This window comes from Gekko japonicus, unplaced genomic scaffold (assembly GCF_001447785.1).
Source record: "Gekko japonicus isolate JY-2015 unplaced genomic scaffold, Gekko_japonicus_V1.1 scaffold2816, whole genome shotgun sequence".
NCBI classification, from domain to species: domain Eukaryota; kingdom Metazoa; phylum Chordata; class Lepidosauria; order Squamata; family Gekkonidae; genus Gekko; species Gekko japonicus.
The window spans coordinates 140,852-168,082 of record NW_015160921.1 but is presented as its reverse complement, the minus strand read 5'-3'; the positions used below and the strand labels follow the sequence as shown (position 1 = coordinate 168,082).

The following is a 27,231-nucleotide window of genomic DNA, read 5'->3' as shown; positions in this document are numbered from 1 at the left end:
AACCAGGCCGGCCTCGCAGGCTCGCCTCAGAATCCAGCTGGTGGGGAAGATGAGCCCTACCTGCTGCAAGGCTATCCTGAGGGCTGAAGAATGGTTGGCAGGCAAATGGCCGCGGCTGCTCCTCCACTGATCTTCTCCTGACGGCTGAATAAGGCTGGTCAGGCAAATGGCTGCTCGGCTGCTGAGGTAAACTGTTCGGATTGGAGTTTTGGTGGGAGCTGGCTCTGTGGGCAGGACTCAGGCACACCTTCTGATGGGCAGTTCAGGCAGCCAACTGATTTTGGCAAGCATAGAATGTTGCCATGCAAAAACATGTTTATATATAAGGACAGGATATGTACACACAGCTCATAAAAAACCACTTTCAGCCAGATGAGTTCTGAGGAAGATTATGTAAAAGATTAGAATAATCAAGAAAAACACAACAATAATTAGCAGCAGCTAAACAGCAATAGCAGCAAATATCAGTAATCTCCAGTGTTTAATGAAGGCTAATAACCGGGGCTTTTATTCTGGGGGAACATGTCAGAACAGGGTTCCAGAACCTCTTTGACAAAATTCTTTTAAAAATGTTTAAAAGTTCATGAGTTTTCAATATACAGATTGAAAACTTCTATTTCCCTCTTGAGAGTTCCAGCACCTCTTTTTTTGGGGAAAAAGCCCTGCTGTTAACCATCATCGATACATTGATCCGGGCCTACACACACACACACACACACACACTATGGAGTGTGTGCATAAAAGCATGATTCTTTTTTTCATCCTCCAAAAGCCTCCAAGATGCTAATGCTGGACATTACATAGCCAAAAATCCATGTGACCCAGGAGGCTGCCTTGAAGAGGCACAACAAAGCAATATCTTCCCCCTCCTTTTCCATTAATGAACATTATGTTGGTATAGAAGTAGGGCCATGCATAGTAAGAACATAAGAGAAACCATGTTGGATCAGGCCAATGGCCCATCCAGTCCCCTCTTGAAACTGTCTATGCCTGTAGCCGCCACTTCTTGTGGGAGTGAATTCCACATGTTAATTACTCTTTGGGTGAAGAAATACTTTCTTTTATCTGTTCTAAACTTACTGCTCATTAATTTGATTGAGTGCCCATGAGTTCTTATATTGTGAGAAAGGGAGTAAAGTACTTCGTTCTCTACTTTCTCTATCAATGCATAATTTTGTAAACCTCCATCATGTCACTCCTCAGTTGTCATTTCTCCAGGCTAAAGAGCCCTAACTTCTTTCTTCACAGGGAAGGTGTTCCATCCCCTTAATCATTTTAGTTGCTCGTTTCTGCACTTTTTCCAGTGCTATAATATCTTTTTTTTGAGGTGAGGTGACCAGAACTTTATACAACATTCCAAATAAGGCCGCACCATAGATTTATACAGGTTCATTATTATACTGGCTGATTTGTTTTCAATCCCCATCGTCGTCATAATCATAATCGTGTTTGACCTTTTTTTTATTACAGTTGCACACTGATTAGACATTTTCAATGAGTTATCTACCATGACTCCAAGATCCGGTCAGTTACCGCCAGTACACACACCATCAATGTATATTTATAATTAGGATTTTTTTTGTTCCAATATGCATTACTTTACACTTGCCCATGATGAACCTCATATGCCACACTGATGCCCACTCACCCAACCTCAACAGATCGCTTAGGAGCACCTCACAGTCTTCCCTGGTTCTCATTTCCCTGAACAACTTAGTACCATCCACAAACTTAGCCACTTCACTGCTTACTCCCAACTCTAAATCATTAATGAACAAGTTAAAAAGCACTGGACATAGAACCAAGCCCTGCAGTACCCCACTGTTTACCCCCTTCCACTGCGAAAACTGCCCATTTATACTCACTCTCTGTTTCCTGTTAATTAACCAGTTTTTAATCTACAAGAGGACTTGTCGTTTTATTCCATGACTGCTGAGTTTACTTAGGAGCCTTTGATAAGGAACTTTATTAAAAGCTTTCTGGAAGTCTGGGTAAACAACATCTTCCAGATCACCCTTGTCCACATGTTTATTTGCCCTCTCAAAGAACTCTAAAAGGTTAGTGAGGCAAGATCTTCCCTTTCAGAATCAATGCTGATTTTCCCTCAATAGCTTTTGTTCATCAATATTCCTACTAATTCTATCTTGAATAACAATTTCCACCAACTTACCCAATATTGGTGTTAGACTGACGGTCTGCTCCATGGCACAATCATTGAGAGTGTCTAGAAACCTAATCTTTTTCTCCTGCCTTGAACATATATTGACCTGATTAATATGTTGTTAGTTAAAATCACCTATTAGGACACAGTTATTTTTTCTAGCTGCTTTCCTTAATTCTTTTGCTCTTTTTAAATCATCCTCTAACCTTTGATCTGGTGGCAATAACAATCTTCCAGAGTTAAGAATATGTGTGTGCTCATGAAAGCTCATACACTGAATAAAAATTTACTGGTCTTAAAAGTTCCACTGGACTTTGTTCTACTGCTTCAGGCCAACATGGTTACCCACCTGGATCTATCCCAGAGTTAAGCTTCCTTTTGGGCACATTATTTTCATCCACAGCATTTCTGTAAGCAAATCTGTTTCTCTTACATTCTCAATTTTACTGGACTGTATACCCTCTCTGACATACAGAGTCACTCCACCTCTGACCCTTCCCTCCCTATCCCTTCAATATTATTTATATCCAGGAATCACTGTACCCCACTGATACAGTGAAATACCCTAGATGAAGATATACATAGATATTGCTGTTTTGAGTCATTACCATGTTTTTCTGAAACTATATTAGGAATCCTGGATTCTTTGTGAAATAAAACTACCCTCCCAAAAATCAGTGGTGTTTCCAAGTTCAGGAGCTGCTAGATGGCTACGTTATGTGCATGTGTTTTTCTTTGATCCCACTGATTTCTTGAGCAATGGCATTTCTTCCTTCCAATCAGATCCTGGTGCTTTTGGTCTATGGCTGGGTAAACAGAGAAGAAGAAGAGTTGGTTTTTATACCCCAATTTTCTCTACCTTCAGGAGACTCAAAGCCGCTTACAATAATCTTCTCTTTCCCCACAACAGGCACCTTGTGAAATAATTGGGGCTGAGAGAGTTCTGAGATAACTGTAACAGGCCCATGGTCACCCAAGAGAGCTTGGATATGGCAGGCAGACAGAAAGAAATGGATGTGTGTACAAAGGAAACCACTTTTACTTTTTGAAAGGAAAAATCCAGCCACCGCAAGGAAGAATGGCCAATGCAGAATTTTAAATAGAAAGGGAAGAAATTGTTATTATCACCCATGGTTAGAATGTGAAAATGCAGGCAGTTTTTTGGGTTTTTTTAAATGGCTGTGGCCACCTAGAGCTCTCCTGCTAGGCTGCTTTGGCCACTGTTTTAGGAATCAGTGGAGAGAACTGAGTCCGTGGTGAAAGCACGGCCGGTGCCAGGTTTTTTTTGCACACTAGGCGAGGCTACCTTCTGGTGCCCCCTCCCCCTGTGGGCCCACCGATTTTCAAACATAAATGCATTTTAGAGAGAATGAAAAACACAAATTTGAAATTGCTAATTTCTTTTTTTTTAATTGTGAGAATAAGTAATACAATCTCTGATTTTCTCTCTCAAACAGAAAAACACAAATCACAAAGCATTTTTCCCCCTTTCTGAAGCATCTCATCCCTGAAAAGTCAGGCATCCTTTGAAAAACAAATCAGAGTTAAAACCAGGCAGGGTTTCCAGTGATGCAGAAACTAGATTGTTTTCTGCAAATGAAATAATAATTTGCAGCTCTTCCCCTCACCTCGAGAGTTATTTACCACCTACCAGAGTAGTCCAAGAACAGCACCTGCACAAAGATCCTGAGCAAGTTAGACAAGTGCAAGTAGCAGATTTTTCTCCCAGCCAATGGGGGGGGGGTGGACCTCCCTCTTCTCCTCCTGTCAGGGAGAGCTTCTGTGCCAGTCAGGCACTTCTGGCTGTAGCTTCCTCTCCAAGGGTAGCATTTTACTTTGCAATATCAGGATTGGGCAGGGGGGATGGTTTGCCTACATTTGCCCCAGCAACACTTTTTTTGCTTCCAAATTTGGGGTCTGTCCTGGGCACCCACTTCCCCTCTTCCCCCTTCCCCTCCCTACCTGGCCGGCTCTGGAGCTGAGGAGTGGTGTGTGGCTGCCAAAGGGGATGAGGCATGGGGATGGACAGAGGAGGAGACAGGAGCACAGCACAAAACCTAGCACAGGGCAGTGAGGTGAGGCAAGGGAAGGGAAGGGGTGGGGCGGCGGGGCGGCCATGGGGGGGGTGCCTTTCAGGAGGTGCTCAAGGCAAGTGCCTAAACTTCATCTATGATGGTCTGGCCCTGGGTGAAAAGCATCTACTTCAGGGGTCTGTAAAACTGACCCCCTTTCATCCAATTCACTTGGGGGAGATCTTTAGATTAAAGGTAAAGGTAAAGGTTCCCTTGCTTGAAAGCCAGTCGAATCCGACTCTAGGGTTGTGGTGCTCATCTCCGTTTCAAAGCCGAAGAGCCAGCGCTGTCCGAAGATATTTCCGTGGTCATGTGGCCGTCATGACTAAACACCAAGGTGCACAGAACGCTGTTACCTTCCCACTGAAGTGGTACCTATTTATCTACTCGCAATTTCTTGCTTTCGAACTGCTAGGTTGGCAGGAGCTGGAACTAGAGAAAGGAGCTCACTCCATCATTTGGCACACTCGGGTCTCGAACTGCTGAACTACCGGCCTTTCACAGCCTGCAGTTCAGTGTCTATTCTGTGAAAACTGCATGGCATTATGTTTATAAACAGCTGCCCCAGACCCTCATGTACATTTCCCATTGAAAATAATGATCCAGGACTCTGAAAGGACATGGATTTGAATCCCAAACCAGTAACGTCCTACTAAAAAATAAGCAATCACAGTAAAAATCTTCCCCCTGAAGCCCAGATCTGAAGTTATAATGATTTCTTTCTAGGTGTACACCCCTACATGGAAGTGGTGCCAGAAAGGTTTATTTAATTATTCAAAAAAACTATTAGGTGCCTTTATACCTTATAGGAACTCAAGGCAGCTTACGATGTAAATAATAATAAAATACACAACATACATAAAAAAATGAGTTAAAATCAATAATTTAAAACTGCCAATAGGCAGAAGTACTAACCAAAAGCCATAATGAATAAGACTGTTTTCAGCTGCTTCCTAAAGATTGAGAGTAAGGGGGCCAGGAGCACTTCTCTTGGGAGTTTGTTCCATTATTGTAGGGCTGCCACTAAGACCCTTTCTCATGTATCCACTAGAGGAGCATCTCTGATTCATGGGACAGTCATATGGGCCTTTCTTTATTATCTTAGTTCCTAAGCATGAATGTATGGGAGAACAAAGGCCTTCAGATGCCCAGTTCCAAGCCATGTAGGGCTTTAAAGGTCAAAATCAACACCTTGAGTTGGGCTCAGGAGTAGACCATGAAAAGTACTGGGTTTGCCACATGGAAGACTCTGACAACGACATGTGTTTGCACATGTTTATTGTACTTCACACTGGAACTAACCAACGGCCCTGCAAGGCCAACTATATACACACCCACCCAGCACACACCCAGTCCCGTTGGAGGGTTTGAATTTCCTGCCAAAGTGGCTATTGGTGAATGCTGGGGGAACTAGGATCCTAGGCTTCTATCGTCTAGAGGAGCCAAGCTCCTTACTGTAGCTGCGGACCCCTGGTGGTGGCCTGCATACATAACACTCCTCCCCCCATAGTTCTGACCTTACCTATGTAATATAGTCCTGCAAATAGGTGTCTCAGAGCAGCTTACAAACTCCTTTCTCTTTTCCTCTCCACAACAGACACCCTGCGAGGTAGGTGGGGCTGAGAGAGCTCTTGACAGACACCTCTCTTTTTCAAGAACAGCTCTTATCAGAGCTACGGCTTACCCAAGGTCATCCAGCCATGTGCAAGTGGAGGAGTGGGGAATCAAACCCGGTTCTCCCAGATTAGAGTCCGCGCACTTAACAACTACACCAAACTGGCTCTCTTTATTACTTTATTACCTGTGCAGAAAAGCCCTCTTGAATAGTTCAGTTTTGCATATTTTGGAAGAGGCCAGGGGATTGGGAGCTTCCCGGACCTCTTTGGGCAGGTTATTCCACAATGTGGGAGCCACAAAGGAGAAAGCACCTGTGTGGGCAGTTGTTGCTTTTGCCCATTTGCAGGTTGACACCTGCAGAAACCCCTGCTGACATGAGTGGTGCGATCATGGCAGAGCAAAGAGAGATACAGCAGCACTGTAAATAAGAAGGGCCAAGTACCAGTACCTTAAACTAAACTTGGTAACAAATGGGTAACCAAAGGAGGGATTTTGAGGGAGACCAATGTACAGTGCATCACAGTAGTCTAGCCTCAGTGTTACTGCAGTGTGGATCCAGGTGGTTAGGTCAGGTGTAACAAGGTAAGGGGCCATTTTACAGGCTAGGCTGAGTTGGAAGAAAGCTTTTTTGTTCTGTTTTCATTGGTGGTTTCTGGCCTGGGGCCAAGATATCTAAAGGACCAATAGATACAATCTATTAGTACGGTCATTGACCAAATACGTAAAAGATCTAAAAAGACATCAGCTGGTAAAACAGTAAAATGCATACAGACGCTATCCAGAACTAAAAGACCATCTTATGAACCGGCCCAAACTCATAGATCATATTGGTGAATCCCTTCAATGTCCATCAACTCTTTGAGGTATAGTGGGTAGAAAGGTTTTTCCCCCTGTTTGTAGCACTCAGTCTATTGTTCTCTCAAGGTAGACCCCCAACTCTTCTTGCTTTTCAACACAGTGTAAAACTTTGGTTGTTAGAGGGCATTTGTTACCTGGTCCATGATGACTGCAATTCTTCCTTATTTTATTCATACCCTGCATGAATTTGTCATTGTATAATGTTGCCAGCTATCTTGACAGAATTGTTTTGACAGAAAGGTGGGATAAAACATTATTAAATAAACATTGATGCAACCGACTCCATGTGTGAGGTTGGAAACAACTGCTCTACACACACACACCTTGACTGATTACTTTGTGTGTGTTGATTCCATCTGTAAAGGATTCCATGGAATAGCTCCTTGGCATTATCTTTTGATCCTACCTCCTAAGATCAAAGTCTAGATTTATTATGGCAGTAATTTCAAAATGTTGGTAAGCTTTTGCAGTGGACCAATAGAAGGATTACTAAATGTGGGTTCAAGGCCAAAGTGGGTGTCTCTTATATAATAAATTTGGCAAAAGTACTGTCGTAAATTGGGTATATTGCTCTTTCTTTTGGTGTGGTCTCAATAAAGTCAGTCAAGTTTGAATTTAAGATAAGCAAGGCTTGGCGTATTCACCACACAGGCACCTTTAGCTCTTGACCATCATTGTCCTTTGCTTTATTTTTAAAATCTCCTAAATTATATTTTTCAGATCCTAAGGGTATGCATACCTACAGATTCTTCATTCCCTGGATTGGTAGGTAGAACTATGATTCATCCTTTTTAAACATAATGTATTGTTGTGACTCAAGGAATAGAAGTTGCAAGCACAGATGCCCAACACCTAACCCTCTCCAGCCCTGATTTAGGAATCTTTTAAGTCTGTTTTTACCGAAGTCTGAACGTGGCACAATATTTTTATCATATAAGACAAAGGCCGTTCAAGTACATAAAGTGGACAGAAAAGGGGGGGGGGAGACAAAAATAATAGCAATTATCTTATGTAGCATGTTTTATTTCTTAGAAGCAGTTGTTAAAAGCATTGTTTTCATCTCAGAGGTCACTATACATTAGCTAAACATTAACATTCCTTAACTTACTTCATAAGCATTTTTAACCCATTAACATTCCTTAACTTACTTCATAAGCATTTTTAACCCTGTAAAAAGTACAGATTTCTATCAATTCTGCCCTCTGGACTCAGGAGAGCCCCCCCACCCACCCAGTGCCAGTACTCAGTACTGGTGAGGATTGCCACAAAAAATCCCTGATTTATGAGATTAACTGGTTTGGTTAGTCCAGTTACCATTAGTTAGCAGAGTGCTTAAATAAAGCATCATTTTACCAGGTTACTCAGCTTACAAAGCTACACAGAGCCACATTGCAAGTTTAGAAGATAAATACTTCTCTCTTTATTTGAGAAGTACATTTAGGATAGGAAAGAGCAGAGATTGATAGATTTCTAATTTACTAGCTAAAGGATGGAGCCGGATGGCGAGAGGCCCATCTGCCTCATGATGAAAAGAGAGGACAGCATGCTTGGTGCGGGCTGGTAGAGATCAAGTCTTCATTTAGAGTGAGAGAGAAGCAGGAAAGGGAAATTGGTCCCTGAGATTACAATCTGCATTTCAAAGAGGACAGTGGCAGAAGCGTAAATACAGGAAGAAAGGTCAGTGTGACTACCTAGCTATCTAGTCTCTCTTGCCACTCAGTCTGGAGGTCTGAGGCAGGGGACATCGCATCTGGAACTCCCAACATGATTTCACCCATTCTCAATGACCTATTAGAACTCATGTCTGTATGGATAGTATGGTTGTGAATCTCCAGGTGGGCCTGGAGATCTCCTAAAAATACCACTCATCTGAGATAGCTCTCCTGGAGAATATGGCTGCTTTGGAGGGTGGACTATACTGAGTTCCCTCCCATTCCCAAAAGTCTTACCTTCTCAGACCCTACCCCCAATCTCCAGGTATTTTCCTATCTAGACTCCACAACCCTAAATACAGTGTCTCCAATGAAGAGCTTGGCCTTGAGTAGTTAGTGAGAGAAAAGAACTGTATTTGTAACAGCCTGGGGAGAGTGGGTGAATAATGTGTTTATGTGAGTCACAGGAGAATGCTAATGAAGGTTTTCAAAGAGAGAGTGAATAGATATGTTAAAGAAACAATAGAGGAGAAATAGTGAAAGAGGACACACTTCTCAGCCTGATCCTGGAGAAACAGATGATGTAGCAGTAGTATGATGGCTGACAGCTTGGGTGAGGGGAGAACTAACAGAAAAACCAAGAAGAAGTAGAACCCAAGGGAGGAGGGAGAACTACCTTTCTAGTCTGGCACTGTATGTCATGTGATGGTGAAGTGAGAACTGCTTCATGGCTACCAGATAGGGTTGCCAGCTCCAGGTTGGGAAATACCTGAAGGTTTTGGCAGTGGAGCCTGAGGAGGGTGAGTTTGGGGAGAGGAGGGACTTCAGTGGAGTAGAATGCCACAGATTTCACCTTCCAAAGTGGCCATTTTCTCCAGGTGAACTGAGCTCTGCCGCTTGGAGATCAGCTGGAATCCCAGGAGCTCTCCAGCCGCCACCTGGAGGCTGGCAACCCTACTACCAGGGCTAGAGAGTGAAATATTTTCTTCATTTTCATGTTCCTTTGGTACACTTTCCACAGAAACAACATACGTATGGGAATTAGCATACTAAGAATTTATCCTTGGAGCTCCTCATGGAGGATGATTCTGTTTTATGCTAACTCACGAGAATTTTTCCAGCTAATTAATGGTTCTTTGTCGAAATGAAGGATTAATATTACAAACACTGAACTTTCTTCTTTTGTTTTTTGGATCATGTTCTGGAGTCACTAAATTATTCCTTAGTTTGAGGGATGTGCCAGCTTTTAAATTACTCAACAGCATCCTTTATAAGGATTCAAAAGACTTTTCCCCACCCCACCCCCCTTATACTTTTTTAGTTCTGCATTGTGGGAAGCTCCAGGATGGTAACAATATGCTTGAAGCCTCTTACCAGGACCTTAATCAGCCAGACATTTTGATTCTCCCAGATCATGCTGTGACCCCTGGCGTCCCTCATCAGTGTAAAACTGCAACAACTCTTGAATACTTCCTAGACTTCAATCAAAATATTAGTGAATATTTTCATGCATACACATAACTTTCCTTCAGTTATGCAGAGAAGCTCCTTGTGCTGTGGTGGCAGCTGCTGCCAAAACAACTTTTAAAAAATCTGCACAGCCAATCAGATCTCCAATAGTCAGTCAAAAGCCATGGGCAAAAGCTCCACCTGTTTCTGTCCACTTTTTTTTTTAGTTGGTGGGTGCCAGGAAATGTGGCACCCCTGCCTTTCACGTATCATTTTCTGTCACTGCCCAAGACACTGTAATGCACTCAGTACACTTAGGTATCTACACAAAAAGGCCCATATTAGGAATGCTTCTCTCCTCTAACATCCCAAGTATCTGACTAGGGTAAAGATCATTTGTTCAAGGTCTGCAGTATTCTGAAAGTTCTCTTCCTATTTTATGCCCACAGGCAAAGGGCTGCTGATCCTACATGGACCAAAGTGGTTTCAACATCGTCGATTGTTGACTCCAGGGTTCCATTATGACATTTTGAAACAGTATGTACCACTGATTGCAGATTCAGCCAAAGTGATGTTGGTAGGCATTGATGCTTATGTTTTATTTATTATTTATATATTAGATTCATAGCCCGCCCTCCCCTGTACAACAGAGCTCAGGGCGGGTAACAACAGTATTCATAAATTTAAACTATTAAAGCTGCTGCTGTTTGCATTCTTATATCTCTGAATAGAGAAAATTAGGATCAAGGGGAATAAAATATTACATTTCTGTAACACCAAAGTGCACCTGAACGCAGATTTCAAAATAATGAAACAACTGACAATTCCTATGTTCAATGAGCATGAAATGTTCAATGTGCTTATAAGCCAGCCCTCTCCCAGTCCACTCACCTTGTGCAAGTTTACATAGTTCATTAAGATAGTAGTTATCAATTTTATCTTTGTTGAAAAATGTGTTCACATGATAGGAGTGTTACAGACCCATGATAGCCCTTCCATACAACTGTGCCATTGTGGCTTGAAAACTGACTCTCCTTATCTTTGTTTTCCATTTTAGGATAAGTGGGAGAATCTGGTTGACAAGGATGGTACGAAGTCATTAGAGGTGTTTGAACATGTCAGCTTGATGAGTCTAGACAGCATCATGAAATGTGCATTCAGTTACCAGAGCAATTGCCAGACTCAGAGGTTTATATTGTCTAAACCTGACAATAATTTTTCTTTGAGCTGTGACCATTCTCAGATTTTTTTTAAAAAAAACCTTACTCTTCCCTTCAGGCAGTTGGATTATTATGTCAAAGCTGTGTATGACCTGACCTATCTACTGTCTCAGAGAACCCGCACACTCTTGCTTCGGAATGATCTCATCTATTGGTACAGCTCAGATGGGCGTCGTTTCCGGGAAGCCTGCAAACTGGCCCATCAACATACAGGTACTGCCTCACCTTCCATTGACAGAAAGAAAAAAAAATACTAAAAAGCACCACACTGTATGACATGTCAGTCAATGAAAAAAATCCTTAAAAATAGGAAATATGATTATTGTGTCAGGATTAAACTCACATGTACTAAATAAATGTTCAAAAAGTCTCTCAAGAAGCACACATGAGTAATAATTAACATGTGCTAAATGCACCTCCACAGTAAATATATCCAACTGCATTCCAGCTGATCCCAGAGCCTATTCCCCAATCAGGCCCCTCCTAAGGCCCAAAGAAATCCCCTGGCCTTGTGCTCGGGCTGATGGTGAGGCTTGAGAAGGTTCTTGCTCCCAGGGAGCCTATCCCCCACGCCCACTTGATCAAGGGCCTGCCGCTCTCCCTTTTTAAAAATTCTAACCCTAGCCACAGACCCTAATGGCCGGCACCAAGCCTGCACCCCCCCCCCCAGACAGGCCCAAGCCTTTGGGTCCGGCAGGCATGAAAGGCCCCTGCCTGCAATGAGGTGCCTCTGGCCTGCGGCCTGGGCCACTGCCCAGGGCCAAATGCCGCTCTTCCCTGCCACTGGAAGCCACTGCCAAGAAACGGCGCCACCACCAAATGCCTCTTGGAGCCACTGCCAACTGCCGTGCAGCATCACCGCGGTCCAACGAAGCCCCACAGGTACACCGCAGCTCATGATCGGAGCTCAGCACACCCCAATCACCAACTGACAACTGGCTGGCTAGGGGGAGAGCTAGCCGTTAAACAGCCAGCTCTACCCGCTGTGGGAGCATGTGCTGCCTGTCTCTTTCAGGGAGGCAAAGCTGACCCTCCTATCGCCTGGCCAGGAGGCTGGGTGTTAGGGTAAGGCCAAATTCTGCATCAACGGGAGTCTCCAAGTTGTCTTTGTTTATACCAATGTAAAGTGCATTACAGTAGTCTAGTCTTTGTTACCATGGTGTGGACCCAGGAGGAGTCAAGGTAGGGGGCCATCTTCCAGGCTAAATTAAGTTGATAGAAAGTAGTTTTGTAGCTATAGTAACTTGCTTCTGCAGCAATAATGTTGGATCCAGTATAACCCCTAAGCTCTTGACTGAGTCAGCAACAGTCAGCCAAAACTCATCAAAGATGGGAAGCACAATGTCCTTCAAGATCACTGCTGTCCCAACTAGAATTACATCTATCTTGTCATTATTTCATTTCAGTTTGTTCACTCTTAGCCATTTAACTGCAATGGACAGGATTTGGATATGGAGAGAGAGAGAGCTGGGTGTCATCAGCTTATTGATGACAGCACCCCTAAAACTTTGCATGATTTGTCCTAAGGGTTGAACAGAATGGGGAATAAGACAACTGCTTATGGAACCCCAGAGGACAAGTCTCACATTGATGACAACTGGTCTCCAATGGCAATCCTTTGAGTCCAGTCTGTAAGGAATGATTTGAACCAGTCTAAAACACACCCCTGATATTAGTTCTGTCTCCAAATGCTTCAACAAGATGACATGGTTCACAATATTGAAGGCTGCAGGTCAGTCCAGTAGGATCAACAAAGAAACAAAGGTCATCAATTAAAGCCACCAGGTTTGTGCTTGTCCTATAACCTGGCTGAAAAGGATCCAGAGCAGATATCCAAGATATCCAAGAAAACCTGGAATTGGTCAGCTACTGCTCTCTCAATCACTTTGTCCAGAAAGAGTAGATTAGAAACAGGGCTATAATTGGCCACATCAGTTTTCTGTAAGGGATTTTTTTTTTAAGTAGTGGATGAATAACTGAAGGAAGGTGTCCTGAATCTGCAGTTGATTTATGATGGACACTGGGTGCTTATTGATGTGGTCCTTACATGCTTTTTGCAGTCAGGATGGGCAGAGGTATTGTTATAGGTATTTATTGGGTATTACTAAGCTACCTGGGAACTCATTGCAGTTGGAGTGTGGGAAATAAATATCTTAACCATTCCAGATTAACATTAGACAACATTGGATCCTTTCAGCTTTCCTGCTGGCACAGGATGGAAAATGCCACCTTTAACCACTCCCTGAAAAGACCATACTAGAGACTGTGGGACCCATGTGGCCAAGAAAGCCATTTGAGATAGGACTGTAGTGAGGAATTTGAGATTTCGCCACCTGTTTTTATGCCAGCAGAAAAGCTGATAGGATCCAATCCAATATTATGACTTCATCTGACTGTTGGTACAGAATTGTCCTTACAAAAGTCTAAAGCCACCATGTCAATAAATATCTTCACCCCTAATATATGCCACAGAAAAAGTAATAGAAAACAGAAGGAGATCCTTCAAGGAGGAGGGAGAGCTTGAAAAGATCCAGAAGAAACGATACTTGGATTTTCTAGATATTCTTCTTTGTGCCAAGGTAAGAAACTTTAATCTGAAGTCTTTGCTATGTGCTGTCAGCCATTAGCTAAATAGCCATTAACACTAGGTATCCCACAGTTGGTGAATGCAATATTTCCCACCTTTGTTTATAAATCAGATGCCACATGCGCGCACACCCCAAACACATGTGCAAACACTTTCAATTTGACTAGAGTCGAACATTTGCCATCACATTTAGGAAATATAAATATTTATTTTGTGACAGACTTGCAATATTTTTCCATCATTCTTCCTATGTGCCACTGTGTGTATTCCAATTAGGCATTGCTCCCTGTATCAACAACATGTTAATTTGCTGCACTGGTAGACTTGATTTATCTTGCGTTTAAAAGGAGGACTTTTATCTTCCCTTGAGTTTTTAATGTAGAAAATGTCTTTATCTCTTAATAAGTTTTGACTAATCTAATAGCAAATCTTCTTGTTTCATCAGGATGAAAATGGAGCTGGATTATCTGATGAAGATCTGCGTGCTGAAGTAGACACCTTCATGTTTGAAGGCCATGATACCACAACCAGTGGTATTTCCTGGATCTTACATGCAATGGCTCAGAATCCAGAACATCAGCAAAGATGTAGGGAGGAAATAAAGGACACTTTGGGAGAAAGAGACACGGTTCAGTGGTGAGAATTCTAACCTGATGTCTCTGCATTGTTTGCTTTGAATTTAGAGAACTATTTTTAAAGGAAAGCATGGACACTTTAAAGCTTTAGAATTAGAAGTTCAAAGACCATCCCATCATTTCCTTTATGCTAATTTGCCCCCTAAAAATACTGCAGTGATCCCTGACAGAATTCCTAATACAGTTTGGTTGCAATCCAATATGTGCTTATTTTAAAATAAACAGAATTTGACCATTATTGAGTTTTCTCTACTTTGATTCATCCCATTATTACCAAAGTTTGTACCACTCTGGGATCCTATTGTTTTTCAATTAATCTAAGACCTCTCATCCTCCAACCATAGCAAGCTTACACATCAGGTTGTTGGTTTGTTTTAACTTGCAGAGGAATCTGTTCATATGCTATCAGGTTTTGACATATAATGAAATGTTTTCTTGCTGGTAAAAAAACCCAACTCATACACTTCAGATTCCAATAATGCCTCAAAATTACGTGCAGGAAAATACAGTTTCACTATTTGTAGATCCTTTCATTATAATTGCTGTCATAGAACTGGCCTCATAGTATACTTGTCACAGGAAGAAAAAGAGAACCAAAGTTCCCACCATCCAGTGGTGTATTTTAGACTTATAAACAGCTTGCTTTATGCCCATATGTTGCATAGTGGTTGGTAGTCGTCATGAATGTGAGCAAAGGAGTTGCTTAATCCTATCTCTTCCACTTGATTCTCTCAGGGAAGACCTTGGGAGGATAACTTATACCACCATGTGTATTAAGGAGGCCCTCCGTCTTTACCCTCCAGTTCCGGCTGTGTCCCGACAGCTTAGTAAACCCATAACTTTTTGCGATGGACGCACCTTGCCTAAAGGTTAGTTTATATGTTTACCATTAGTTTGGGTTTAATTGGGGGGGGGCGTGGACATAGTGAAATAAATAAATATGTCAGCACTGTATTCGTGTGTGTTCCCTATTAATTCCTAGCATAGAGTTTGCCTTTTTCACTACTGCTGCACACTGGGTTGACATTTTCATTGAGTTTTTCACAACAACCTCAAGATTTTTTTCAGTCTTAGTCTCAGTAAGTTCAAACCCTATTAGCATATACTTATTAAAGCTGTGATTTTTTTTTTGTTCCAGTGTGTATCACATTACACTTACCAACACTGAACTTCATTTTGCACATTGTCTTCCACCTACCCAATAAGTAGAAATCCTTCAGGAGCTCTTCATAGTCAGGCTTGGTTTTCACCATCCTGAATAATTTTGTGTCATCTGCAGATTTAACCATTACACTGCTTGCCTCCAGTTCCAGAACATTTATGAACAAATTAAATAGCACTAGCCCCAGTACTGATCCTTGTGAGACCCTACTCCTTACTTTCCTCCATTGAGAGTACTGTCTGCTTATGCCTACTCTCTGCTTTCTTTCATTTAGTCAATTTTTAATTTATTAAAGGGCCCATCCTCTTATACCGTGACTGCTAAGCTTACCCAGGAGACTTTGGTGAGGTACCTTGTCAAAAGCCTTTTGAAAGTCCAAGTATACAATGTCTACCAGGTCACTGTTATATACCTGTTTGTTGACTTTCTTAAAAAAAACTCCAAAAGGTTGGTTGGGCAGGACATTTCTTTGCAGAAGCTATGTTCATTTTCCCTTGGCAGGCTTTGTTCCTCTATGTGCCTAATAATTATATCTTTTATAACTAGTTTCTACAAATTTGCCTGGGACAGATGTTGGGCTAACTGGCCCATAATATAGTAGTTCACCCCGGACCCCTTTCCAAAAATTGGTGTAAATATTTGCTATGCTCCAGTCTTCTGGTACAGTGGCTGATTTAAGTGACAAATTACATACAGAATCAGCCACTGTATCGAAGGACTGGAGAACAGCAAATGTTACACTGACCTGATGAATAGGAGCAAGCAGGAAAGTGGAGACCGCTTTAAATGCTACTGTAGGAAGCCTCTTCAAGCCGGGAATGCAGCTACAGACTGGCCCAAAACATTCCAACCTGGACAATTGGGGGGGGGGGGGAACCCAAAAAACTTCTAGGACAGCTGCTGTAATTGTTTGAGTAAAAGCTACCAGAAATATTTTCATTTCAGTGCACATTCTGAAACTATGTTGCTACCATACATGGACTAAAGTTTCAGGTTGCAGAGCTTAGTCCTAATGCACAATTTTACATATTGTTGCAATGTAAGATTGTCAGGAGCCTGGCTTCTCTGCAGCCACTTCACACAAACTCTGCTGAGCCAAGAAAGGAAGGGTGGGTGGGTGTGGCAAAGCAACATGGTGATGTGGAAGCAACAGCTGCTCCTAAACCAGTTTCCCTGTACTGTCTTTCCCATCCCCCCTACTGGAAATACGGTTGTGATGGCATAATTCTGCACAAACTCTTCAACATTTAACTATGACTCTTCCTGGCAGGGCAGTGTCACTGAATTTCAGCATAGAGTCATAACTTCTGACAGCACGTTGTCACAGTGTTAAGTATACGCAATCTCTATCTCACATTTGCTAGGAGGAAAAAATAGGATCCTTAAGGTATCAGATGAAGGGAGCTTTGACTTATACCCCCCCAAATCTTGTTGGTCTTGAGGGGCTACTGGACTCAGATCTAGGATCTTTAAGGAGCTGAAGTAATCTCTTATACGGATCACAATTTGCAAAGTTCTTAAGCTTCCACTGTGGTACCATAATAGCTTATTTGAGCTCTATTGTTATTTATATTTTTGGTCCCAAGGTGACCTGTAACAACAGAGAAAGGGAGGGTAACAAGCCATTTCCTTACATCTTGTAAAAGAAGAATACACTATGGGTTTTCTTTTCCTGTATCTGCATCTAAATTTTCTTAGACAAATGTAGATGGTGTATTTATGAATCTTTACATTTAATAAAATTGTAACACTCATTGCTTAAAAACGTTATTTGTAAAAAGAAACTGAATGAGGCGGGAGCTGTAGCCCTATGCACACGTGGCTGTGGGGAGGATACCTTAGCTTCAGGACAGCTCCCAGCTTGCTAGAGACCTTGGATATCGATGTTAACTTGGTTATCACTTTGTTTTGTAGGTTCCATAGTGGCAATTAGCATTTATAACATCCACCGAAACCCAAGCATATGGGAAGACCCAGAGGTAATCTGTTTCCTTGTAATAAGATGAAGACAAATAACAGCTTTTACATTATAACTAATTCCAGAATATTTTATTTATTTAACTATATATAGCCAAGGGATCTGCATATTTCAATTAAAGATGAAAATATTCCTCAGTGAAGAATGCATAAAGTGACAGCTACTGGACACACTGCACATAGTCTATGACATTTTTGTACTGAAATTGTTTACATTAAATCAGGATATAAAGTCCTGTTTCCTCAGTTTCTCAAAAATATCTTGAAATCGGCTTGTGTGTGTGTGTGTGTGTGTGTGTGAAATGCCATCAAGTCACAGCCAACTTATGGCAACCCCAGCGAGGGGTTTCAAGGCTAGTGAAAAGCAGAAGTCATTTGCCATTACCTTCCTCAGCAGACTCTTCCTTGGTGGTCTCCCTTCCAAGTACTGATACTGCTTAGCTTCTGAGATCTGATGAGATCGGGCTATACCATGCTACCTTCCCTCACCCAAATGAGTGTAAGAGTCATTTAAAGCAAACCAACCAACATGTTTGTCCTGATGCAATGAGAGGGTTAGCTCCGCACAATATAGAACCATAGAGTTGGAAGGGGCCATACAAGCCACCTAATCCAACCCCCTGCTCAATGCAGGATCAGCCTAGAGCATCCCTGACAACTGTTCATCCAGCCATTGCTTGAAGACTGCCAGTGAGGGGGAGCTCAATACCTCCCTAGGCAGCTAATTCCACTGCTGAACTGTTCTTACTGTACATTCCCCCCCCCAATATCTAGCCAGTATATTTCCACCCATAATTTAACCCATTATTGCGAGTCCTCTGCCACCAACTGGAACAGCTCCCTGACCTTTAAGTGACAGCCTTTCAAATACTTAGAGAGTAATCATGTTCCCCCTCAACCACCTCTTCTTCAGACTGAACATTCTCAAGTCCCTCAGCCTTTCCACGGAGGGCTTGATCTCCAGGCCCATGATCATCTTCATCACCCTCCTCTGCACCTGCTCCATTCTGTCCACATCCTTTTTGAAATGAGGCCTCCAGAATTGCACTCAATACTCCAGGTGTGGCCTGACCAATATGGCATACAGTGGGACTATGACATCTTGTGGTTTAGATGTTATGCCTCAGTTGATACACCCCAAGACCACATTAGCCTTTTTTACTGCTCCATGACACTGAGTGCTCATATTTTGCTTACAGTCCACCCATACCCCAAGATCTAGTTCATATACACTGCTACCCAGAAGTGTTTCTCCCATCCGGTATGCATGCTTCTCATTTTTGTTACCCAGATGTACACCTCTGCACTTATCCTTATTGAATTGCATCTTGTTCGCATCCACCCACTCTTCCAATGTGTTTAGATCTCATTGAATTCTCTCTCTATCTTCTGATGTATTTGCTACCCCTCCCAGTTTAGTGTCAACTGCAAATTTAATGAGTAGTCTTTCCACCCCCTCCTCCAGATCATTTATAAAAATATTGAAAATGCTGGGCCCAGAAACGAACCCCGTGACACCCCACTGGACACCTCCCTCCAATCAGATGAAATGCCATTGACAACTACTATTTAGGTGCAGTTCTCTAATCAGTTCCCTATCCACCTAACTATCCTACAGTCCAGTTTGCAGTCTTACAGTTTACCCATAAGAGCATCATGGGGAACCTGCCCTCGATTAAAGAAGGAAACGAGGTTGGTCTGGCAGGATCTGTTGGAGACAATTCTGTGCTGACTTCCGCAGATCACCAAGTTGTCCTTCAGATGCCCACAGACTGACCCCTTTAAAATCTGCTTATCTTCCCTGGGACAGAGGTCAAACTGACTGGCCTGTAGATTCCAGGTTCTTCCTCCATTTTTTAAAGATTGGAATAAAAAAAATTTCTACGAAATGACCCCGGAGTATGGCTGAGCCTCTCATAGCTTCCTCCACCATTTGAAAAAGGAAGTTATCAGCCAAGCAGGTCAGGAAGCTGTGTGACTCTGGATGCTTAGCAGAGTTTGTCTCCCAGCACACATCAGGGAAGTTGAAGTCATCCATAACTACAAGGTCATGTTGCTTGGATACACTATCAAGCTGCTTAAGGAGGGCTGCATCCACCTCCTCACCCTGCTCAGGTAGTCTGCAGCAGACTCCAACCACAATACTGTTTGCCTGCCCTTCCCGTATCCTTACCCAGATGCTTTCCACTGGGCTGTCACTCACCTCCACCACTATTCTTGGCAAGTAAACCCTCTCCTAACATACGGCGCCACTCCATCTTCTTTTCGACCCATTCTGTTTTTCTTGAACAATTCATATCCTTTCACTACTACATGCCAGTCATGGGAATCATCCCACTAAGTTTCTTTAATGCCTACTAAATCCCATCCCTCTGCATTAGAAGCTCAAGCTCTTCCTTCTGAGAGCCAGTTTCGTGTAGAGGTTAAGAGCTCAGACTCTAATCTGGGAGAACCGGGTTTGATTTCCCACCTCCACACGCAGCTGCTGGAGTGACCTTGGGCTCGTCACAAGTTCTCTCAGAGCTGTTCTCTCAAGAGCAGTTCTCGAAGAGCTCTCTCAGCCCCACTTACCTCACAGGGTATCTGTTGTGGGGAGGGGAAGGGAAAGGAGATTGTAAGCTGCACTGAGACTCCAAGTAAAGGGCAGGGTATAAATCCAATTTTTTCCTCCTCCTCCTCCTCTTCCTCCTCCCCCTCCAAGCTTTGGGCATAGGTACATAGGCCCATTTGACCTCACCTTCCCAGGTGGGCCTCTACTGTTTGCTCTCCTTCATTGAAACCCCTATGTTGCTGATCTTCTTCACCTTGTGGTGTCAGTTTAAAGCCTTCTTGATTAATCTCCCCAGTTTCCATGGGGGCCTAGGGTCTGTGTGATTTCCAGTGGTCATACATTTCCCAGACACCTTCTGGGCTTTAAAGCTGGACTGAGGAGGCTCAGAGGGGGGCAGGTGTTCACTCCCTGAAGCTGAATAGAGAGGCTCTTTTTGGAGGGAACTGATCCCTCATCCTACTGTGGCATGAGTTTAGGACCAGGTATTGAAACACAAGAAAGTTACATTAGTGTACTTAGGGTTGCCAACTCTGGGTTGTGAAATTCCTGGAGATTTGGGGAGGAGTTTGGGGCAGGCAGTTTGGGGAGAGGATATACCTCAGCAGGGTATAATGTCATACAGTCCACCCTCTAAAGCAGCAGTTCTCTCTAAGGGAAATTATCTCTGTTGACTGGAGATCAGTTATAATATCAGGAGGTCTCCAGGCCCCACTTGGAGGGTGCTAACCCTAAGCCAGCTTCTTTCTTTGTGAGTTTTGCCTTGTGTAGTTGTTGTCTCCCTGTATTGATTCTGCCCCATTTTTATAACTTTTCTCCTATTTACTTAATTGCTATAGTATTTGTTTAATAAACCCTTTCTTGTTCACTCTGCTGGGCTCTTCATGCCACAAATTTGGCCATACATTAGGGCACGCCCTGACTAAAGAAGGAGTTGCCTGAGGGCAGGGAGGGGGCTCTGGGCCCTCTCTAGTAAACCTGTACAACAGAGTAGTGGCAGTCAGTTAAGGCCCTTGCCTGCTCCAGGCCTGAAGGGAACAGGAAGAAAGGCAGGGGTTTGTGGGGAGGGAAGGATCCCTGGAAGGTCTGCCATCTGTGGGGCAAACCTGCATGGCCCTGCCCCTGTCCATGACAGCATGGCACCTAGAATTCATCAGCCAGAGCTGCAGATGTGGCTCTAGTCCCAGTCAGAAGAATGTTCAGCATTCAGCAGAGGGTTAATGCCATGAGCCATAACATCCACTGCTAGAGTTGGCAACCTCCAGGTGGTGGCTAGAGACCTCCTGGAATTAGAACTGATCTCCTTGCCACAGAGATCAGTTCCTCTGGAGAAAATGGTTGCTTTGGAAGGTGAACTCTATGGCATTATTATTATCCCTCCCCAAACCCCAGACTCACCCCCCAAATCCCCAGGAATTTTCTAACCTGGAGCAGGCAACTCTATCCGCCACCTGGTAGAAAGATGTGATGGCACAGACACCCATATGCCTCTATATAGTTTAGTTTATTTTGTTTATATCTTCAACTTATTTTCAAACATAGCTTTGCAGCCACAAGAACTAGTGTACTTTAAGAAGAAACAAAAGCTTGAGAATTTCAAGATTCTAACAAGAGCCCACAAGTATCCCATAAACATATGGCCTAGAGCAGGGGTGTCAAGCAGGATCAGGCCCCTGGAGGGCTTTTATCGGGTCCTCAGTCCAACTGACTGTCTTCTGCTTCTTCTTCCAGTTCTGCTGCTGCTGTGTCATCATAGGTTTGCAGCTTAAAGATACACACCTGAATGGCATACTCAAGATTGCAACAGCACAGACATTGTAATGCAATAATTCAGAGAAAGAGGTGTCACTTATCAGACACTGTTAAATAAACAAAATATTGCAAGGGTGCTAATGTTTTAAGCATGTTTTTAAGTTAAAAAAACCCTTTGTGTTTGTGTCCTTTATAAAGTTTATATCTCTGCTACCTGGCATTACATTTTATGACACACATGGCCCGGCCCAACAAGGTCTCATTTATGTCATATCCGGCCCTCATAACAAATGAGTTTGACACCCCTGGCCTAGAGCTTGTATATTACCTACAAGTGCATCAAGATATTTTTAGAAGTGAAGTAAGCTATCAATAGCTACTAACAAAAGACTTTTGCATTCTCTTCCTTTAGGTGTTTGATCCCACAAGATTCTCATTAGAAAACTCTTCTCAGCGACATTCCCATGCTTTTGTGCCCTTTGCAGCGGGACCAAGGTGAGCAGTGCACATTTTTAATGTTTGTTGATCACAATCTTGCTTTGCATGAAGAAGGCAAGAGACATAAGTCCTGTGCACAGAAGACTGAAAGGAGAACAAATGACATTTGGTGAGGGAACAGGAAGAGAAGAGGGCTAGCTTGGTTTATGGTGATGGACAATGCTAATGCCTGAATCAGTATCTGGACAGAATGCATTCTTGGGGCCAAGTCTAGGGCAATGACAGTTTGATAGGAGATTTTTCTTCATATATCCCAAAGAGGTATAAACTGGCTGAATTTATATCATTCCAAGGTTAAAAATTTCCTCTCAGAGGCTGCTTTCATATAAACCTCCCTCCCTCCCTCCCTCCCTCCCTCCCTCTCTCTCTCTCTCTCTCTCTCTCTCTGGAACTGTTACAAGGTTTTTTGCTGATACAATTTCTTACATATATTCCAATTTAGATGCTGGTTATAATATAGCTGAGTCACTAGAAATTCCTAGTACACAATCTAGCACATTTCTGAATTATTTTGATCTAGTTATCATGTTGAATGCCAACAAGATTTGGGGATTTGTAAAATTCACCACTTATACTCTGGATCCTTGTCTATTCTGATTACTGAAATCATGTAAAGACTAATGAAATAGTCCTTGAGGTCCAACAGAAACCAATCACTGGCCCAGGGCACCTTTCCTTGGTCATTGAAAGATGCAGTTATCCTACAATTACTTTTTAAAAATCTTAGAGAAGAATTATGTGGCCCATTATTGTCCCACCTGTAATTTGCCCTTCCTAGTTATGATTATGGTACCACTTGCAGAACAACATCAGGAATTCCTGGATAATTCATTTTCTGTAGACCCCTTCCAGCCTTGTTTCTGGCCAAGCTAGTGGCTGTAGTTTATGATCTTGATTTGAATGTAGACAAGGGCCATGTGTCTTTGTTGCTCCTTTTGGATTTATCAGCAGCCTTTGGTTCAGTAGACCATGCCATCTTATTGAGATGTTTGGAGAAGAACTAGGTAATCAAGCAGCATGCTTGGGATTGGTTCAAATAGTTCCTTATGGATCAGACCCAGAGGATTGCTGTTGGAGAACAGTTGTTAGTGTGGGACTTGCAGCTGCAAAACAGCTTCATTTAGAGTGGAAGATGGTTCCCTACTTTGATGCAGTCAATCCAGCAGAAATAGAAAATAAGGCCAAGGCTGATGGTGCAAAATGAAGTAAAAATATACATTATTAGTTAATTTTTCCCCTTACTTTTGCACCATCAACCCTGGCTTTATTTTATATCTCTTAGTGATTGGTGCAGCTCTTTTCATTCTCCTCAGTCAGTCTGGCCACATGGATCCATGCCGTGCTAACCTTGAGGTTAGAAAATTGCAGTGCTGTCTACATGGGTCTGCCTCTGAAGTCAGCTCAGAATCTCCAACTGATATAGAATGGCACAGCTCAGTTATTATCACATGCTATACTAGGCATATGCATGCGCAGGGAACGCTCTGCGACCGCCGCTGCCACCACCGCCGCTTGGAAGGTGAGCAGCGAGCCGGGAGGGGGGCCCTCGCTTTGGAGCCGGGGGGGAGGAGAAAAAGCCACTCGGCCCTCGCTTCGAAGCCGGGGGGGGAAGAAGAAAAAGCCGCGAGGCTTCAGAGCCAGGGGGAAGGAAGGCAGGAAAAGCAGCTGGCAAAGGAGGCAAGTGCCGCGCAGAAGGAGCAGGGGCGCCCTTGCCCGGCCCGGCTCGCAAGGAGCCAGCCCGGGTCCTCCGCCGCCGCTGTAGCTGTCGCACATCGCAGGCCTCGGCGAACCAGCCCCTCTCGCACACCTGATGCCGCCGCCATAGCCCCCACCTCAGGGGGAGGATGGTAGGGGAGGGGGAAGCTTGCCGGGGGGGGGAAGGCCAGAGGGGGGAGATCGAGCGGGGGGGCCGGGGGAGGAACTGGCAGGATGGGGGGGGACTTACCTCCTCCTGCTGCTTCCTCCTCTGCCTTCTGACTTTGGAGCTCCGTTTGGAGCTCTGCCTCCCTCCCCACCCCCCACTCCCCGCGAGTATCGCGGGTCCACCCCTTGTTGTTTTCTAATTTTGTAATCCTAGTCCACATGCTTATTCTTGTGCTGCCTTTTTTGCTTTTTTATATTTTGTAATCTACCTTGAGGCTTAGAAAGGCAGACTATAATAAAGTAAATACATAAATAAACCTTTCATAATTCTTCAGGGCCTCTTTCTCTCTCCCCTCCCTCAGGAACTGCATTGGACAGCAGTTTGCCATGAATGAAATTAAAGTTGCTGTTGCCCAAATCCTGCTTCGGTTTGAAATCTTACCCGATCCAGCAAAGCTTCCTGTTCCTATTCCTCAAGTTGTCTTGAAGTCTGAAAATGGGATACATATACTTCTAAAGAAACTCAATGGACAATAAAGTTAAAAACTTTGCTTTTTGAACTGATAGGAATGCTATTCCTTCATTATTGCAAATTTTGTGAGCACTCCCTTTCATTTCTGTGCAAGACACAAAGCAATTTTAAATTTAATTTTAAGGCAACATTGTTAAATCTTCTTTAAATCTCCTATTTATTTTCTGTTTAGTGTATTTTATCTCATCTCTCCAAAAATTTTCTCAAGGTGACTCACAAGACAAAAGACAAAATAAATAATAAAACTCTAGTAATAACATTAATCCAAACAGTTAAAATGATTCAAAACAGTTTTCAGGAATGAGATTCACAGAAGATCATAATCTGATATATATAAAAGCCCAAGCGTCTTGGCATTTTCCAGCTCTCTCATTGGCTGTGCTGTGCACTCCATCAGCCATTGGCCCATCAGCCGCCACTCAAGATTACTCGCGTGCCATTGGCTGGGGGCTGGGTCCACTCCTCTCTCCTGCTCACTGCCAGCCTGGCCACTCTTCCCTGACAGAATAAACTGCCAAAACAGCTGTCTCTCCTGATGAAGATGCTTCTCCTGCTTGGCTCCTCTGCAGCTGGCTGGCTGGCTACTGAGGTGGGTCACTGGCCGTCAAACCATTCTCTTCTCCTCCTGCTGTGAGACTAACTTTCCCCTCAGTGACTGTTGCTAGGCAACCAAGCTTGGTTCTGTCAGTAAAAAGGCAAAGGCAGGAGGCCCTTTCCAGGCCTACTTTGGCCTTTGTGGAGAACTCATTGGGGCCAGTCCTGACTAGGGTTGCCAGCTCCAGGTTGGGAAATTCCTGGATATTTTGTGGTGGATTCTACAGAAGCCAGAGTTTGGGGAGGGGAGAGGCCTCAGCTGAATAGAATGCCATAGGGTCCACCCTCCAAAGCAGTTATTTTCTCCTGGGGAAATATTGCTGCCAATCTCCAGATGAGGCAAACCAAGGAGAGAGATCACGGGAAGGAAGTGGAAAAGGAAACAAACAACCGAGATATATTATGCCACAAAAGTCTCCAAAAACTAGTTTAAAAGTTCTGTTTTGTCAAATGGGTTGACTGTTAGGAAGGCAGCAACTACTGATGTGTTTGAAAGGGTAAAAGTTTGTAAAACCTCAATTGGTTTTGCTACTCCTCAGGGCATTACTGCCTTTGCAAATGGGTTTTGTCCCTTTAAGATGCAGGTCTGGCAAACAGCCGGCTGGCAACAATTATGGGCTTTAGATATGTATAAATAAATAGGAAGAATGATTGACATTACACTGATGGATTTTGAAGAATGTCACTATGAAATATTACCAGTGAGTTTGATTAATCTTGTAAGTATGTTATATAACAGTCAGTTGTTTGTACAGCCTTGTGCTATTTTCTTTCTAACATTAATACTAATAATAGAATTATATGTTTTTGTAATTAAATGTAGGTATTTCAACGCTATTCACTTTGACAAAGTTGTACACGTAACGAGATGATATGCATGATCTGTTGGTGTTGATGGCGTTTGAATTGCATCCAGTAAACTGAATATTGGAAAAAGAAATTTCTAGTTTTTGGAGACTTTTGTGGCATAATATATCACGGTTGTTTGTTTCCTTTTCAACCAATCTCCAGATGAGGGCTGAGGATCACTCAGATGGCAGAGATCAGTTTCCCTGGAGAAAATGGCTGCTTTGCAGAGTGGACTCTGTGTCATTATACCCTGCTGAGGTCGCTTCCCTCCTGCTATGGTCTCCACTGCAGAACTTTTCCTAGCTAGAGGCTGCAGGGGGGGGGGGAGGAGATGGAAAGCTGAAGTCAGATGGGGCAGATAAAGGTAGGTTAATGGTTGGCTGGGAAGGTGATAGGGTTGCCAACTCCATGTTGGAAAAATCCTGGATATTTGAGGGGTGGTGCCTGGAGAGGGTGTGGTTTGAGGAGGGGTGGTACCACAGACAGGTACACTGCCATAGACTCTACCCTTCAAACCAGCCACGGAACCATTGTTGCCAATCTCTAGGTGAGGGCTGGAGATCACTCAGAATTACAATTGCTGTCCCCTGGAGAAAACAGTGGACTCTGTGTCATTATACCTTGCTGAGGTGGCCACCCTATGACAACCAGTGTGATGAAGCAGTTAGCACTTCAGGGCAGGGTCTTCCAGACCCAGGTTCTTGCTGTGGAAGCTGATTGGGTGATTTCAGACCATTCAGACTTTCAGTCTAACCTACCTCACAGGGTTGTTGTGCAGATTGAAAGGGGGATAGGAGAATGATGTGAGCTGCTTTGGTCCCCACTGTAGAGGAACACTGTACTTTTCCTAGGTAGAGGCTGCAGGGAGGGGAGAGGAGATGGAAACCTGAAGTCAGAGGGGCAGATAATGGTACATTGATGGTTGGCTGGGAAGGAGATATAGTTGCCACCTCCAGGTTGGGAAATTTATGGAGATTTTAGGGGTGGAACCTGGATAGGGTGGGGTTTGAGGAGGGGTTGGACCAGTGTTCCCTCTAAGCTGAGTTAGTGTGAGCTAGATCACAGTTTTTTAGCCTCTGGCTCAGACATTTTTGTCTTAGCTCAGGAAGGACAGCTCCAGAGCAAACTAAATGATGCAGTAACCAAATGGCTTGCTCACAGCTTTGATGCCAGTAGCTCGCAAAGTAGAATTTCTGCTCTCAAGG

The 27,231-nt window shown here is 43.4% G+C and overlaps 1 protein-coding gene across 1 annotated transcript in view; it reads left to right on the top strand.

Moving 5' to 3' along the window:
• The window catches only part of LOC107121640 (cytochrome P450 4A4-like), a 34,948-nt gene extending 10,360 nt beyond the window's left edge, over positions 1 to 24,588 (top strand). The window contains exons 3-12 of the mRNA XM_015424601.1: positions 7,429 to 7,473; positions 10,259 to 10,386; positions 10,867 to 10,997; positions 11,088 to 11,242; positions 13,502 to 13,608; positions 14,062 to 14,252; positions 14,987 to 15,120; positions 17,328 to 17,392; positions 22,103 to 22,185; positions 24,414 to 24,588. Coding sequence (XP_015280087.1) covers positions 7,429 to 7,473; positions 10,259 to 10,386; positions 10,867 to 10,997; positions 11,088 to 11,242; positions 13,502 to 13,608; positions 14,062 to 14,252; positions 14,987 to 15,120; positions 17,328 to 17,392; positions 22,103 to 22,185; positions 24,414 to 24,588 — 1,214 coding nt within the window. The remainder of the gene's footprint in view (positions 1 to 7,428; positions 7,474 to 10,258; positions 10,387 to 10,866; positions 10,998 to 11,087; positions 11,243 to 13,501; positions 13,609 to 14,061; positions 14,253 to 14,986; positions 15,121 to 17,327; positions 17,393 to 22,102; positions 22,186 to 24,413) is intronic.
• Positions 24,589 to 27,231: the final 2,643 nt, after the last annotated feature.